Source organism: Pholcus phalangioides, unplaced genomic scaffold (genome assembly GCF_987345545.1).
Source record: "Pholcus phalangioides strain wild (caught in Gottingen) unplaced genomic scaffold, Ppha-v1.0 ptg000030l_1, whole genome shotgun sequence".
Lineage (NCBI taxonomy): Eukaryota > Metazoa > Arthropoda > Arachnida > Araneae > Pholcidae > Pholcus > Pholcus phalangioides.
In genome coordinates, this window is record NW_028301620.1 from 5,459,723 (window position 1) to 5,478,456 (window position 18,734).

At 34.7% G+C, this 18,734-nt stretch overlaps 1 protein-coding gene across 1 annotated transcript; it reads right to left on the minus strand.

Annotated features, from left to right (window-relative positions):
• Positions 1-828: 828 nt before the first annotated feature.
• Positions 829-18,557, minus strand: TfIIA-S (general transcription factor IIA subunit 2). Its single transcript, XM_089252719.1, has 4 exons — positions 18,413-18,557; positions 5,930-6,034; positions 5,120-5,249; positions 829-1,007 (listed from the first exon to the last, which is right to left on the minus strand). The coding sequence occupies exons 1-4, from the start codon at positions 18,482-18,484 to the stop codon at positions 991-993; spliced, it is 324 nt and encodes a 107-aa protein (XP_089108845.1). The 5' UTR covers positions 18,485-18,557; the 3' UTR covers positions 829-990.
• Positions 18,558-18,734: the final 177 nt, after the last annotated feature.

The following is an 18,734-nucleotide window of genomic DNA, read 5'->3' on the forward strand; positions in this document are numbered from 1 at the left end:
CCACTTTTATACTCTCTGAATGCTCTTTTCTTTTCAAGATAAAGGTTCCGCACGCTATCCGTGAACCATAGAGGGTGTGATGTACAAACACACTTTTTTCGAACAAAGGGTATGACGTCGTGCAAAACAGAGGACAGCTTCGTTAAGATTCAAATTAATTTTCTTATTTATCCTTATCTTTATGTTCAGAGATATCAACCATAAAAGTGATGAAAAAACATTTCTCATAAGGTTAGTGGACATGTCTGTGGAAACATTAAAATTAAAAACAAAAAATTTCAATTTATGGCATAAGTGCTGAAAATAATGGAATTTTGTTTTGTAAATTAAGTTTGGGGAGTCACACATTCAAGCATAAAAAAAATCAAGTGCTTTCATGTAAGAAAAATATTTTTTCTAATTAATAAAACTGATGTTCCCAATTGGGAACGTTAGTCCTTTAAGGTTAACTCAAGATTTTTTTCCCCAATGTCAATCAATTGGAATAATTTATTAGAGATTATCAGAAGCTACATCAGTCTTGATGAAATGCTGGGTCGCTAAGATGACTCCGGAAAATAGGAATTGGTGCTGTAAATTTTCTATGTGTAATTACTAAATTTGACATTGAGAAAAAAGCAGTGGTTCTTAACCAGGGTCCATGAGCTGGGCCGATTTTTTTTTACATTATATGCCAAATATTATTCAGTAATGGTTCATGGCCATCTAATTGGCAAAAGAGGTCCTTGTAACACTAAAGGTTAAGAACCGTTTAACACCACGTAAACACATTTTAAAAATTGTGAATATCATTAAATAATAGTGAATATAGTTAACAAAGACAGCACATGAAATGCCAGCAACTTTAATGATTCACTTTTAATTAATGTTAACAGATACAAAATATACTTCAACACAGGATGAATGCTTTGATGCCACACATGCATATTTCAGACTAAACATAACTAGATATTTACATTACTTCTCAAGAAGGGGGAAATTGCACGAAGACTAGTTTCGTTTTTCCTCTGAAAAGAACAACATAGAGTCAATTCACAAAAGCATAGAATATTATTTTCACCAAAAATGCAAAATAAACTAATATGTTAGCGTCAGAACTAGTGATTTTTCATTCTACTGCACTATCTTTGACAGACAACTACTCCCTGACCTAATTTTATTGACAAAAAACACACTTAGAATTACAGCTTTTTAACGTGTATAAAGAACTTTTTGCAGAAAATCGGGTCTCAAAAATGGAGGAGGGGGTCTTATATATGGGAAGTAAGTAACAACATATGATAATAAACTAATTGATATAGCTGATTGGGATGCATCAGATAAGTGATGAGAAATTTTGATGGGGTTTCTATGTTAAATATTCTATTTTTTTATATCATAAAACAAAATATTTTCAATGAAGAAGAAGAATGAAAATTTCTGACAAATTTTAAGCCAAAAAATCAGGTCTTCTTATATGCGTTTACGTATGATGTGATATTACCATATTTTATCTTAACATGAGGAAAAATGGACTATTCTAATAGTCCATTATCTAATAAATAGTCCAAGTAAAAATTTTAGAGAGAGTGTCTGTTGACCTGAGTTTTTGACAATAGATTAGTTTAATTGCAATAAATCAGGGCATTCAAATTCCCAATGTTATTGACAAAAACGAGTTTGGGTGGGTGATATATAAGTTGAACATGCAGTGAAACAAATAAAATTTCATTTAATACACTCATTAGCATAAAAGTACTCGTTCGAGGCTGTGAATGGTTGTCTCTAAGATCAGAGTCATTGATAAAATTTCATTTCAAACATGCAAAACAATGAACTTGCTTGACCCGAGAAGGTGAAAGCTGAGATAAGTGCTCTTATCTCAGCTTTCACCTTAGAAGTAAACATTCAATAGGGTTATGATCAGTTTTTAGAAGTAGACTCCATTGATTGATCATAGTAAGACTAAAACCAATGATTTCTGTAAATCTAAGGTTAACATGATTTTTACATGTGAGCATTCAAAACAAAGAACAAAGTTTTACATTATACTTGAGATTTCAACAAAAATCTAACAGGAAATATATTTAAAATGGAATAAAAAATTAGATAAACTGACAATTTAACTGTTTTAAATCATTTTCTAAAAAAATAATGGGAAATCTTTCATGATATATAATTAGACCCTGTATATGCGTCTCATTTACATGACTTTTGCATCTATTACATTGTTTAAGTTCAGTCAATTCCTCTTTATATAATTTTGTAATCAACTTTGATAATATGACTTTTTCTAGCTCAACCTGAACCTTAAATTATTAAGAAATTATCAGTACCACAGTCATTTTCTGCACGCGAGGGCTAGTTAAAAATAAACGCTAGTAAAAATACGCTTAAAAACCTCCACTTGAAGTTTTTCCTAGTGCTCGAGTCCTCTATATGCCTTCTTACTCCACCTCAGCATTCAGCTGCTTTTTTGGATGTTATGAAAACATTTGTGGCTCACTATACACATTACTCAATGATGCTTTGTACAGGCATTTAAAGAAGATACAAATGCAGGAAACATCTTGAAACTGCGGATGGATTTCACTTATGCCATTAGTGTTATTGCTAGAACTGTGGAAGCTGTAAAGATGGGAACACCTTGCATTTGAAGAACGTTTGGCCACAATGTGTGCCTGAGGATACATAAATTTCCACGGAGCCAGCTGAAAATGTTATGATGTAATGAAAGATATTGTTATGTTAGCAAAGCAGATGGATGGAGAAATTTTCAATGAAGTGGACATGGAAGAAATACGAGAATTAGTAATTTCAGCAATTCAGAAATCGACAGGGAAGGGATTAATCTAACTGACTGCTCCTGAAACTGAAGTGACACGCGTAATGATCAAGATTAAAAGTGGACAATCAAAGCGGAACAACTAAGTGGAATAAAACACAAGGGCTTTGTAAATTTAAAGTGTCTATAGATTGTTTCCATGATATAAATACATCTATGCTCTGTTTTTCACATATAGAAAAATTAGAAGAGGAAGCCTTGTTGCCATACTTTTTCTTTCTTTCAAACCGAACATGGCTCTGTCAACTTAAGCCAATTTTAGCCATTGCCCTCGTTGAAGGGCGAGGTCACATAAGTAAAATATCATCCTCTAACAGAAGTTTTTAACCGGTGCTCCGTGTGCACTTCCCAGAGGGTCCACAGCCACTCGAGGAAAATAAAATGAATCAGAAAAATTTGATTAATAAATAAAATAGGAGGCCTAAAGGGTTCTGCCATATAAATTGCATACTAAAAAGGACTCCTCGAGTCAAACAGGGCTTCACTATAGAAATTATACACTTAAATGGTCTTTACCACAAGTCAAAGTATTGAGAACTAGCTATAATACCCGGTGCTGCCCGGGTTTTCTTGAATGAGGCTTTTTGTATCACGTGATATCTCCCTCTTTCTTTGAGGGACATGCAAACCGTGTCTAAGTTAACCAATATGGTGACTTCCTGCGTGACTTCATGAAATAAACAAATCTAGATTTAAAGAAACATAGAAATGAATATATATATATATATATTTTCCCCCTTTTTTAAGGGTCGCTCAGTATTTCGACGCCCCCCCCCCCCCCCCCGGAACTTCAAGTTATCCATCTGCCAGTTTCAGCTTCCAAAAATGCTTAATTAAAGCTGTGGAATTTTTTCGATGTACTTTTTACAGGCCCATAATTAATTTTAAAATATCGTACCCCACATGAATTTATGCAGTTTGAATATCAAAAGACAATGTGGAGACATTAATTTTCATGCTTGAGAAGATATAAATAAAAAGTTGAAATCAATGTTATTGCATGAATATATCCAACTCAAAAGTAGGTCCAGCTAATTACTTCATATTTAATCTCCTGGGCTTCGTATATCTCTAAGCAAAGTCAATATTTCAAAAATCGAGAATTCAATACAATTTTTAAAATTATTTATGTGGCAGGAAACTCCCAGTGAATTTCCGCATTTATGCAGTAAAATTTGCGATTTTAACACTGATATCTATGGGGATCATCCTTTGGCTGACCTTCAAAGTGATGCTGATGATGATTCTGACGACTATTGAAAAAAGTGGCAAACCATTATAAAGGCATAAACTGTTATACATATACACTGGCAGTGTTAAAGAAGCGACAAACCATTGTAAAGCCATATACACGTCTGAAACGCATTGCTAAGGAACCATGGTAACCAAAGTAAACATTCGGAAAGTGATTGTTAAGGTCGAGAAACCATTGTTGCCCGACAGTTTTTTTGCCCATTTGGGGCATTTGCCCTGCCCTGCTCTGACAAACTTTTAAAGTAGCCTATCGTTCAAGTCGGGTCCCATTTGGTATATATGCAAAATTTGGCGCCGATCGATCTAAAATTGTAGATTTGTATAGAGAACACACACAGACAGACAGAAAATCAATTTTATATATATATAGATAAATTGACTGAAATGAAATAGCTAACAGACAGCAATATTCTCTCAGAAAATATAGTGAGAATCACTGTATGGATACCCCTTCTACTTTTGCCACAAAGCAGATATAAATGAGATGTCTAAAAAAGTAAAAGTTCATGGTTTGTGTTATTCACAGATTTTCCATATTCTCTATCACCCCCCATGAATACAGAGGAACGACTGTATAATTAAGTCTTCTCTGTGCTGTACGTAAAATATAAAAAGAACTGATACAGATCATACAAAAAAATCAACCTCTATGTCAGAATAAGTAAAATATTTTTTCTTGAACAACTAAAGCATGACAATACAAACAAAGAGGAAATTGGATAACTTGTCTAGCCTTTGTTTAGGCAACATTACTTGCATATATGGATGCTGTGTTATGCCAATGCTCTTAAGATGACTAGAGAAATATTGTAATATATTCAAAGGTTTATATCTTGGAACTCTTACAATACATACAACTTTTCAATATTTGTTATTGTTTTGAAAGTTAAACTCTGTTAACATAAAACTACAAGAGGCTTACCTTCTCATTCATAATTATGTACAGTTTAGTAGATGAATTTTATCAAAGATAACTACATCTAAGGTGACATTTTTTGCATACCTGGTTTTTACTGAATAAAAAAAAATTAATGAAATTACCTTTTCCATCACATGCGACTATTTTTAATTTGTCAACTCTTACTAGCTCTTGCACTTCCCTGAATTCAACGTCTTTGAGAACAAATGTCCAGACATTGTCACAAAATCTATATGTGTCCAAATGTCCTGCCTGAAAAATAAGAAAATTATAATGGGGCAATGAGGTATAACAAGATTACAATTAAAATTTCTTCACAGAAATATATCACAATCGAAAATTGATTGCTCTTATATGCTTGACCCCCTCAGACCTCTGCCAGCATACAGAAAAATAGCTATTTAACATGGAAAAAAGATATAACTCCCATGATAATGATACTACTAATGATAATTTATAAATCAATAAAGCCCTAATAAGCCACAGTTATACTGTAAAAATAATGGAAAATATTATAGGAGCCTATTGGTGGGTTTCCATCTTAATTAATAAACACCCAATTCTTGTTCTCACCAAGGTCCCTGTAACAGGGAAGTATCAAGCAATGTTTTCCAGATTTACAAATAAAACTTTCCATTTTATACATTAAACAAAATCCTGATGAATCTTGTAAAAAGCTATATGATATAGTGAACAGAACTCTACGCACTGAAGAATTTATTAGTTTTGCACAGCCGTTTCCATGTCCAAAGTAGCCGTTAAAGGAGGTTTTGCTGTAATTGAGATCCTGTTAATTTGTTCCACATTCCCACACAAGATTGATATTTGCATTAAAAAATAAGGTTTTGAGGTTGTTGAATGAGATTTATTAAAATTTTTTCCTACATGTTTAAAACTATATTTCAAAGAAAAAAAAGAAGCAATGCATTTACCTTGAATGTCAGCCTAGACCTCACTTTGCTGGCTAGAGCTGTGTTAATTACCTTATCAAACTGCAACAAAACTTTCAGAGCAAGTTGATGAGTAATTTGACCACACTGTAACAGAAAAAGTATGTCATTTAGTAATAATAAACTCAAACCAGACATCAAATTTGATTTATTAAAACTAAAAGTCAAAACATTTGCTTTGAAACCAGTATTTCAGTAAAACTTCTATTTACTGTAACTCCATTTATACTTTGTTTTTGATAATTCTGGTTAAAGAAAAGGACAATTAATGTTAACCCTTAACTGGCATTGTGAAAATTTTATACTTAACTAGCATCAATGTTACCATTCTCGCATGAATTACTTTTGAGCCATCTGATCAAAACTTACTTTGTTTGACGGTAAAACTCTACGACTTTGGAAATTTTTCCTTATATTTAAGAATATATAGTTTAATATTTCAGTGCAATGAACTCAGTAGAAGAATATTTACCTTTTTTTCCCCACACTATAGAAAACACTCAATATAACGTTTCTATGCTTTATCAAACACGTGTCTTACAAAGAGATAATTTTTAAACTTCACATGAAATTTCTCTTTGATCTTTTATTATTATTCAGGGGTCTGTACAGACTTTTTTTGTAGGGTCCTGTTTTTGTGAAAATTTTCCTTATTTTCGTGAAAATTATCATTAATTTTGTGAAAAATAAGTAGTTTTATAGGAAGTGAAGTAATCAAATTAATCTATCACAAAAGAAATTAAATTCCAAATATATGGTTTCATTAATTTTTATTTTGTGAAGGGCCTGTTTTTTAGATCCAGAATTTTGTGAAGGGTCCGGAAAACAGACCCAAATTTTGGCTGGACAGACCCCTGTTATTATACCTTTGTTTCATGAATAACAGACATTATATATTGGGAGATCGTAATATCCAGTGTTTTAAAAATATAAAGTTTAACTTCTCCTTAAAATTGTATATTCTATTGATAGAATTAGGATATTCTTTCATTTTTTTTTATAATGTTTCAAGGAAAATGTATCTGGCTGAAAAAAAAATTAAATACATAATGTATTTAATGTACAGTATGTACATTGTACTTACAAAAATACTGCATATGGCTTAAACCTACTTTTATTTAGTTTTACTACATGCAGCAAAATAATGGGTTCACTTGCCTTTTTTTTCTGCTATTGAGAAATTAAATAAAATCGCACAATAAAATTTGGAATAGGATAAATTAAAAGTGGGTGTGAGTCACTAGAGATGTGAGGTGAGAATATTCTCCGAAGAATGAGAATATTGTGAGAATATTCTCCTGGATGTAAAAATTGGAGAATAATCGAGAATATTCATTTTTCTTTTAAATAATTTAAATTTTTTTACTAATTTTGTTTATATTGTGAAATACAAACCAGTTTTCATTACCTAAAACATTTACAACAAAACAATTTTTGGTATAATCATCCCCAATGACAACTTTTAGTTCGAGAATATTCTCCGGGTCATGATAAGAGGTTTTAAAAATTTGGTTATAAAGATTTTTAGAAAAACCTTTAGATTAAGACCTTAAAAAATTATTTTAAAATTAGATAAATTTTCAGAAATAAGTTCAAAACAAAAGAAATTAAACCAAAGTTGTTTGATAAAGGAAGCTATTCTTATATAATCACCTTCACTCTAAGATACAGAATTTATGCAATTGTAGGTCCCAGTCTAATTAGCCCTCGTGTGCAGAAAATGACCGTGGTGCGACAAAAAATGATCAAATGAGAATTTTGGAAACAGATATTCTCTGGATATTATGCAGAGGTGAACTCGATAAAAAAAGTAATCTGATCTTCACCGTGACACAAACCAGGCAAGCATGATACCATCTACACCACTGGAAACATGACCCAGAGGAAACCAGATGGATTTTCTTTCCTCAGCATAATATTCAGAATATAGTTTCTTTGATATCTTGAGCTGAGGGAAGAAGCTGTATCTCTCAGAAGAAAATGTAGTTTTTCTGATCATAGACACGTGATGTATCAGAATAGATGTAGGCTACCCTCATGATTTGTAATTGAAGCATATACAGGAAGGGGCATAGGAATATCCCTGTACTCTTTCTTTCTAACTGATCAAATGAAAAAATACTGGAAAAAATCAAAAGAAAATATCTCCATATGCTACTTTAATCACCTTCTTTTAAAATAGAAAGATTATTTTTCGAACTTGTTAATGAAACTTCTCTGGACAATGTTTCATGTTATCGAGTGATTACATTGTGTGTCATTACTTTTTTCCGTAACTTTTCTTCCAGTAAAGTTGATAACAAAAGACTGGTTCCTTGTTTTTGAAGAATTAACTTTGATGTTTTGAGAGAGAACGGTTAGCGAAAGTTTTCAAAAACTGGTTGGAATCAGTAGGGGTGATAAGTCAGTGAGAAGAATTTAGTATGAAGCAGCTCCCTGTTTTGCATGACATCATAGCCTTTGTTCGAAAAAAAGCGTGTTTATACATTGTGGCCCCCCCCCCCCTTATGGTTCATGGATAGCGTATGCAACCTTTATCTTGAAAAGAAAAGAGCATTCAGAGAGTATAAAAATGGATGAGGGATGAGCTGACCTGTCATTGCTTACTGATAAAAGAAGAGCACTAAAGAAAGGGATAGTAAAAAGGAAATTGAATCTAGGTTGGCAGATAAGAGTGGCTCTGACAAAAATCATTTTTTTTAGGTATGTCAATAATGGATGCAAGGGGACAGTTGGCCCCTCCTCGATAAGAGGGTCTAAGATAGAGAGCAATGTAGACATGTGTAGTGCTTTCATGACTTTTTCACGTCGGTTTTTAAGAGACAAAATGTTATTCAATGTACTGGTGTTGCGTGGGGTGATAATATCCTCAACAATATTCAAGTGGAAAATGTGGAGGTCCTAAGTCTTCTAAAAAATAAATGTGCAAGAAAAGCATCAGGACCAGGTTATATCCATCCCAAGGACCTCAGGAAATGTGCTAATGAATTGTTGGGCCCAGTCACAGATTTACAGGACTAGTGTTGCTGAGGGTAATGTCCCAAGAGATTGGAAGCTTGCAAATGTTGTTCTGATATTTAAAAGGGGGTAGTAAAGAGGCTGTGTCCAATTAGCCTCTAGTGAGTTTGATGAGGTCTCTCTCGAAAATTTTGGAAATTATTATGAACAGACAATTGGTGAAGTGGATAGACGAGAATAATGTATTGTCGGATAATCAGTATGGGTTCAGAAAGGGGAAGTCATGTGTAACTACCCTCCTTTGTGTCTATGATTATATTTGCTTCTATAATTATGAAATTTTTAAGCATTCTTTAATTTTAAAAAAACCAAGCTGATTGAGAGTTTCTTTTTGATACTCTCTGTTATATTGAACGCCCCCACTATATGTGCAATGTTCCCTGTTCGCAGCTATATTCTCGTCTCACTTCTCTTCCTTATCATTCGTCACTTTGCTCGCCGCTTCCACTATGTTCTTAGCCTAAGACTTTGGGTAAGGGTAAAAATGTAGATGTTGTTTACATTGATTTCCAGAAGCCATTCGATTGGGTCCAACATGGTAAACTCTTGAGGCGTTTACACGAAATTTTAATTGTGGGAAACTTGCTGAATCGGATAGAATCATGGTTAAGAGATAGGTCGCAACGAGTTATGGTGAACGGGTCATACTTTAATTGGACAGGCGTCACAAGTGGAGTCCCTCAAGGAAGTGCCCTTGGCCCCCCCCCCACCCCTTTCACTTTTTATTGATAAACTCGATCAGGGTATTGATCGGATTGCTAGCAAATCTGCAGATGGTGTGAAGCTAATGGGGGTAGTTGGGAATCAAAGTGATAGGGAGTTGCTCCAGACCAACTTAAACAGGATTGGAGCATGGGCAAATGAATGGAGCACGAAGTTTAGTATTGACAAATGCAAGGTCGCTCATTTTGGCTCGAACAACCAATGTTTCTCTTAGGAATTGAATGGTGTCACTATCCTGGATGCAACTACGGTGACCGATATAGGAATTCTCATTGACGAACGGTTCAGGTTTTCTGAACATTGTTCAGCTGTGGTTAAAAAAATGAATGGAATGCTTGGTTTTATTTTCAAAAAGGCATCTTCACATTCTCCCAAAGGCATTCTTCCCCTTTTTCTGAGGCTTAGTTTGTGCTGGACTGGAGTATGCTGTAAGGTTTTGGAGACCATGCCTACAGAGGGACATAGACTTGGTTGAAGGGGTGCAGAGTTCTTAAGGAGTGCAGAGTTCTTCTTCTACACATGTTCTTAAGGCGTGAGTTATTAAGACAGACTTCTTTTTTTGAATATGTTCACATTGGATGAATGCAGGTGTCGAGCAGACATAATTGAAGCAGTCAAAATTTTTAACAGTATGAACAGAATGGACCATGAATTATTGTAACACCGTCAATTGACTGCTTTTACACGGGGACACCAGTATTGATTGGTAAGGGAAAATTCTAGGTTATGGTGTCACGAGAATTTTTTTCCCCAATACGGTTGTTAATAAATGGAATAGCTTACGCCCGGAGGTAATAAATTCTATTACAATTGAAACGTTTAAGAATAAATACGATAACATGTTGGGGTAAAACGAAAAGCTATCCTTACTTAGAATAAGACAACTATAAGTAGGCTATTCTTTATGGGCATTGTATAATATTTTATCTTGTATATATACTGTTTCTAGATTTTGTAATTGTCTTTTTATTAGGGTTGCTGTAATTTTGAAATGTATGACATCCATATTTGCTATGGGCAACTTTTTCTCGATCACCTATGTATATTTATATTAGAACCTCACTATAACAGAGCCTACATAAGGGACTTCGCTTATTGTAAAAATTGTAAAAGTTTTATCTGACGAGGGTAAAACTTGTTTTAAATATATAAAAAAGTATTAACTCATTTAAAAAATATTTCTAAGCAAGCAATTAAACATTGATCTTTGTTTTGTTTTGCATGAACTTTAATGCACTGCATGACTCATACCATCCCCAGCTGGAAAAATTAAGATTAATACAGTGTACATGTGCACGTTTTCAGTTCAACCTATTGTTATGAAAAATATCAGTAGCACGATTTTCGGAGAACATGGTTCATACTCCTTGAAAGTAAAAAAATTCAAGCACTTTTCCAGGCAAAATTTTAAAATTCAAGGACATTCATATCGCGGTTGATAAAAAAATAAAAACAGTGATTTTAAAAAAAAATTAAATTGGTTTTTTTTAAATTTATATTCAACATTTACTCATTTTTAATTTCGAAACGCCAATTATTTAAAGCTATATATTTTTTTAAAACAATTAGGCCTATAATTCTCATTTCAACTTGTAGACAATGTCAAGTTTTAAAGGTCTTGCTTTTGAAAAAAGCCACTGTAGTTCAGTATGCAAATAACATTTAAGCAGAAATCATTTTATGCTTGAAACAGTATTGAACTTTGCCTTCGATGAAAAAAAAAATTAAAAAGCATGTAATCATATATCAAGGGTGACTACACTATCTACCAATAAGTATTTGGACACCTGTGGTAGAAAAGAAAAACTAACTTTATTCAAAATCAATAGTTGGTAGAGCCTCCACGAGAGGCAATTACAGTGTGAACCCTCCGGGGCATACTTTCCATAAGTCTTTGCGTGACGGCTAGTGGTACTTTCTTCCACTCGGCTTGGAGAAGACATGTCAGTTCCTTCACCGATTTTGGACGGGTAGGGCACCCCTTAATTCGGCGATCCAACTAATCCCAGAGGTTCTCGATAGGGTTCAGGTCTGGGCTCTGGGCAGGCCAGTCCATTCGATGAACCCCATTGGCACCATACCAAGCCTTGGTTAACCTCGCAGTATGACAGCTGGCATTGTCGTCCTGGAAGTAACAGGGGTCCACCCCGTAAAACTGCCACAACGTAGGAAGCACATTGTCATCCAAAATAGTGCAGTAGGTATCGGCGTTGAGCTTACCATGAATGGGGACCAAGGGTCCCAGTCCATACCAGGAGAAACACCCCCGACCATAATTCCACCTCCGCCGAACTTGACTGTTGGCACAATGCATTCTGGCAGGAGACGTTCTCCAGGCAGACGCCAGACCCAGACTCTGCCATCCGAACGGTAGAGGGTGAACCTTGATACGTCGCTCCAAAGAACCCGTTTCCACTGATCTACGATCCAATTCGATGTCCAATTTCGATGTGCTTTGCACCACATTAACCGAGCAACGCGGTTGGACTTTGTGATCAAAGGCTTATGGGCAGCAGCACGACCATGAAAACCAATCAGATGTGCTTCCTTACGAATGGTATTCATTGAAACAATACTCCCGGATGCCTGTTGAAACTCCTCGTGGATGAGGGCCATCGGTTGGGTGCGGTTCTTCCAATTTCTCTGGACAGCACCCGTCGGTCTCTATCTCCCAGTTTCGTTGGTCTGCCGACTCGGGGCAAATTCTGACAATCACAGCTCACCTTCCACTTCTTAATCACATAAGCCACTGTCGATTTTGGGTACTACAGCTCGCTAGATATGTCCCTTAAGGATCGGTCATTTTTGTGATACCCGATAATTATACCTTTCTCGAAATCAGAGAGCTCTGAACTGCGCGGCATCTTGCATGCGACTAATGCCGATGTTGTTTCCTACACGTTATATACCGGCGGAGGACGTGACGTAGCTCAGGACCGCAGATATCGTCATTTGCATAGGTGTCCAAATACTTATTGGTAGATAGTGTATATGACCTGTATTTCCTGGAACATTCCCTTATTTTCATGTAATTTTGGCCATCCCAATTTGAATTTTTTCATGAAAAAAATGTCCTATTATTTTCCATAAAGCCTATTGAAGTTTTTATTCTTTACTGAAATTAAGTATTCAAATTATTTTCCTAATCCTATGAATTACATTATGATAATTATGACTTTAAATATTGTCATGTTCTCCCCCCCCCCCCCCTCATATAGAATCAATTTAAATCTTCTGCTTCAATACAATGGTGCTTCATTTTCTGCTTTTTTTTGGCAATTTTAACAATAATTGGCAACTTTGCTTACCCTTAACATTTTTGGTGACAATTGGCGATTTTCCCTTATTTTTATCAAGGAAATATGGTCAGCCCACATATATTCAACTGACATTCAATAGTTTAAAATATTTTGAAGCGATGCAATTTTTTGCTGCCATATTTTAGGCAACATCTTTTTAAACATAGAAATACCTCAGGTATGCGTGATCATATGTCCTGCTTTGAACATTGTCACATAATCATTTGACCCTTGATGCTCTACACATTGTCACCCTAGTGGAATATGGTTTAGAGGGAATCGAGTTGAAGGAAGACAAAAACTTATGGAAGAAATTCACACAAAATAATTTTTTTCAAGCACTTATAAGCCATCATTATTTTTTTCAAGGCTTGAAAATGAACTCTTTGTTTTTCAAGGACCGTACGAACCCTGGAGAACCCCTCGGGACAGTAATCTCCTGTCGCTAAACCGGCATGTTGCTCATCGAATAAGGTGCTAAGCGAGATGCCACGGGTGCTCCCTAATTGTATATATTCCCCCACACAATACTTCTATTTTGTATATTATCATTAAATCCACCGGAGCGAGTGAACTCAACCCAATAAAACTGATGCTGCCTTCTAGTCGCAAGTTATCAAACCCATTTGCTCACCAATAAGGTTTTAAGCGAGATGATGACTCGCTCCGATGGATATATATATATATTATTTCACAATAAGATTCTCATTTCTCTTTCTTTTTGTATCCTGTGTATATAATATGGCAAGTGTAAGATAACAGGTGAGATGGCTGTGGGGGGGGGGGGGGGGGCTCAATTGCTTTTAAAACATACCTCCATCCTAATATGTGTAAATTCATCTTAACTAAACCCAGAAACTTCTCCACCTCCTAATCCCATCTCGTCTGTAATCATCACAAAATTTGTTAATCGCGACAGTACCCAATTGTCCGGGGAAAATATGTTGTAAAAAAGTTTGTATGTTTGTTTTTTTTTTGACACTAAATAAAGTGTTCCAGACTCTGCCACGAAGCTGGGCTGGAAGAGATCTCGGCAACGGGATAAGTCCACTGGCAAAGTTCTGGCGTTCATTCATTCATGTTGCTAAACCGGAAGTATAAAGTTAAACACTTGAATTGTATGGGAAGATTGAGAAGGTCTTGGAAGGTCCCTGTTGAACTCCAAATAGTGGCGCCACCAGACTGGTACTACGGTGGAATTTCTGGAAAATTTGATGCCTCTTTAAAAATGATTAGAGGAATAAAGAGAGGAGTCAGTGTTGTGGAGACTTTATTCTCAATGCGAGATTGTGAATAATTGTAAGTAGCTGTTTTCGATGAATAAATCTGTGACTTCCTGAAAATTGTTTCATCCTATGATCATTCATTTCAAGGACTTCAGAAATTATCCGGAACACTATGTTGAGGGCTGTTTTTTATTTGATATATAATAACCACTTTTTACAGCTAACAACTGTGATTCCATTGATGTACACCCTGTAGCATTACACCCCTATCATAATTTTTTATTACAAACCAAACTTTTTTTACAATGGAAAACATTCCACCCCATTAGTCTGCTATAACGAGGTTCTACCGTACTGCTATCAGGTGTGATTTGGTGGCCATGATCACATTTGTTCTCGATTTGTGAATTGATCTCCCCGTTAAAAAGTCTCACTGCATAGAGCAACAGGCATACAATGGTACAATTATTCAATCATCACACTTCACCCATAGTTAGAAAAAGTGATGGAACATGGCAGCCACATAACAAGCTTTGCACAGAAACAAACTTAACGAAATGTTCACAACACATACACACACATTTGTGACAGTTTTTAGAAGTTCCACGCAGAGGAATATGGAAGAAAAGAAAGAGGAATATGGATAAGGTTCATGTGTCATGTGTGGTTTAGTAGTGGTCATGATCACAACTTTGTCTCATGCCCTTTGCATTAAAATGGCTAAAAACTAATCTATATTTTGTTATATAAATAATAATAGCAGTTGGCCATAGCAATTTATTGTATGAATCGCTTTTGGAGTCAGCAAAGATGATGCTAGTTAAGTGTATTGCTCAATCTGAAGCACCACTGCTTTCCAGTGTGCATGTTCTTATATGACTCCTAACCTTAGGAGGCATAGGAGAGAGGCCCTCCATATATATAGCCTTCTAACCTATATATATTGTAGAACTCTAACAAAACTTATAACTCAGTAAATTTGAACATTTGAAAGTTCTTGAACTTTCCATGAACTATTTCTAATCCCAGGGGGATCCTCAAAGTTTGAAAACTACTATAACAGAATAGCATGCTTAGTGTATGACTGACCATTGGACACTCCCCTGCTTTAATTAGTGATCTTAGCAAGAAAGAAGGCTTGGCCATTATTATTACTATTCATTGTCACTTTTATAGCACTTATTTTAAATTTGCAGATTCCATCTTTCTCACTATGGCCTCTATAACAGGGAAGCATATATTAACAATATGCATATCAAGGATCCCACTTGGGAAAGGTTGAAAGGCAAGACTTTTTTTTACATGTCACTGGTGGGGCAAAGCCCTTTTCTTGTTTTCCCGAAGCAGCTTCAACTTCAAACCCTACCAATATGACGGGAGTCAAGGAAAAACTCCCACAAAAGATTTCTCCATTTGCGAAACCGATTTTTTATGACTGGTCTTTTTTTTTTAAAGAAGGAAAAGGAAAGTTCAACTGAAAAGGTAAATTTCCAGGTTTTCCAGGGACTGACTTCTCTGGAATAAGTTTTCGCTCTCGTAAAAAGTCAGACAAAGAACAGATGGGGGGATGGCGAGGCAAAGGATATGACCATTGATTGATTTTTTTTATGCTCATTAAAGTGAAAATGATTTAGTTATATAACCCTGGCACAGAAAGGATCTAAAGTTACAGGGCTGTTGCCAGATGCCGGGGTTAAAACATCTATTTTAGAGCAATATAGATAAGCATCAGTGTAGCAGCACAAAACCGTCCAAATTCTAACATTGGGTGGTCTCCAGATGCGAAGAGAGGCAAATGAAGAAAAAATAAATATATGGAGAGAGAGAGAGAGAATCCCGTTTATACCACTTTCGTGAGACCAGATCATGGCATTGTATTTATTTAGCCGATTCTCCCATAAGTTTCGTTTAACTTTCGGGTTATGCTTAGAAGTTATGGGAACATGAAATGTCACGAGATTATGATTTTTTGACAAATTAAATCCAATGATGACTTTGCCTTTACTTTAATCCCTTCCTCTTTCTTCAGGATTCTTACAATTATTTTACAAATGACAAAAAAAAGAAGAAAATTAAAAAAAAAATGTACTATTATACTGTATCTGTATTACCATTATCTGTATTATACTGTTTATATTTACAGATTTATATTTATTGTTGTTGGTTTTTTTTGCAACCGTCTCCAAAAGTAACTTGGCATATTTAATTTCTTCACAAGTTTCACTCTTTCATAGATTCAGATTTTTTTTTGTCAAAATTTTAATTTTACGTTCAAGAGAGAAGGAGGGGGGGGGGTGCTTTTATTTTTCTTCTGAAATTAAGAAAAGATGATTCCATGCAGCCAGCTAGCAAGCAAGGAAATTCTACTGGAAATGAAAGAACTAACTGATATATTGTACTTGTTTCTCACCAGCAGACCAGTTGCAAATGCTTCAGGAATAACACTGGGAAACAAAGAATTAACACAATGGAAAAAACTCGGAAAGACCATGGTATACAAAGAAGAAGTATGGTCTGTACATCTAGTATAATTGCCTTTCAACAAATGTAAATTGTTTTGGTTATGGCTCGCAGCATTTACGTAGTTCTCAAAAACGTACAATAAACAAACCATTTTAGAGCCCACTTTAAAAGGGCCATCAGCTTGCTGAATGTTTATGTATCCATTTACAATCATACTAAAGATTATGGCTTTTTCAGTGATAACATTCGTAAAAATATTCATTTCAGTGACGTCTTTTGCTACTTACAAAAAAAATATTTAAATCCAATTGACAGAAATGAAACTTTTGCTAAGGTTTGGGGTTCCAGTTGAAATGAAAACGCGGTGGTCACTCTCAAGCAGGGCCATACAGTAATAACAAACCATAAAAAAAATACTAATCGAGACCTGGGGTATTATGTTACCTTTCACGAAGACCTTTTAGGAGAAGCTGTGTTACGTAAGATGAAATTTGAGATGATTATAACTGGGAATTTAATGTTGAGAATTTATTATTTGCAAATGCAGACTTGTCTAAAATTACTTTTTGCTCAGATTTTTTTTTTCAATTGAATATTTGTTTTTCATCTATTGTGTTCTTTTCGGATTGTTTTCTTGTTATAGTTGAAAAAGGATAGAAATCAACATCTACACTTTAACATCGGAAAAAGGTAGAATTTTTTCTTGTTTTTATTTTCATTCTAAAGTTTCAGTGTTTGCATGTGTTTCTTTAGTGCCGCTTAAGCTAGAACAGTGTTGACAACTTAGTTATTTTTCAACTAGATCAGGCCTTTTTCTTGGCCATTTGGGTGGGAAAAATACCTAGTTTATTATTAAAGCACGTGAAAATACAGAAATATTCTGGAAAATACGAGACCTATGGTCATCTAAATACTGATTAAAATTAATTCTGTTTGTTAAAATCTGGTTTCTAGTTGTTTTTGGCAAAGAGATGAATCTATTTTTTAAAAAACTTAATAATTTTTCTGCATGTGCTATACAATTTCACCTTGCATCCTTTTGTACATGCAATAATTTTCTACCTCACATATGTTTTTTTATATTGTTTTGAATAAATGCCAACACAATGTGCCATTATCCCCATTGTGCATAATTTTTGATTGCAGCTCGCTCTGTAAACTTGATAGATTTCTTGCCATGCTTTTTTCCAAGTTTATACATTGCCACCCTTCCTGTTTTGCATATGTTATTCATTAGCACAGAGAGGGAGTTATTCTTCATATCATTTGTACAAACACAATTGAGCTTATTCCGCTTCGAGTGCCCTTTTTTTTCTTGTGCCCCATCAGTTTAAATTTCGTATAAAATGGCCTGTTGAAAGGGTTTTTTAGTCTGGTGGGGAGAGAGAGCGAGCCTCCTGTGTTGGGACTTGGATACGTAAAGCTTAATCACAGCTGTTAGTGAATGTCTGTTAAAGAGAGGTGTCAATATTCTTCCTGTGATATTATCAATATTCTATCTGTATAAATATCTATGTCTATAAAAGTTGACTAATATTTAAAAAATGCACATAGTATAAGCAAAATTTGTGAAAACATTTAATTTTGTCTCTCAGGAAGCCATCGAAATATTAGGGGAAACAGTGTTATCAGTGAATGTTGAAAATGACCAAGCAATATTACTGCACTTGATCTATTACAATACATTTTCATTTCTATTCACAACGTAAATATAAAATAAAATCACTCATATTTACTTGGATCATTTCATCCAAACTTTCTTGCAGTGTATGCCCTAAAGTGGTATTTCTATACAACTGATAACTCATTTTTTCTTGGTCGTAAATAACTCAAACTACAAAAAAACGATTTTTAGAGGAAAAAGCACCAAGGGCAACTAAGGACGACTTTGACCGAGGAAAAAAAACACACACTCCGAAAAAAATCCGACCTCCATTCCATATTTGAATCCGACCAAGACAATACTCAAAACAGATTACAATTTTTATACTCTATTAAAAGTTATTATCTTGTACATCAAAATCAATATTTGATGACAAAAGAAAATTTTAAATGTAG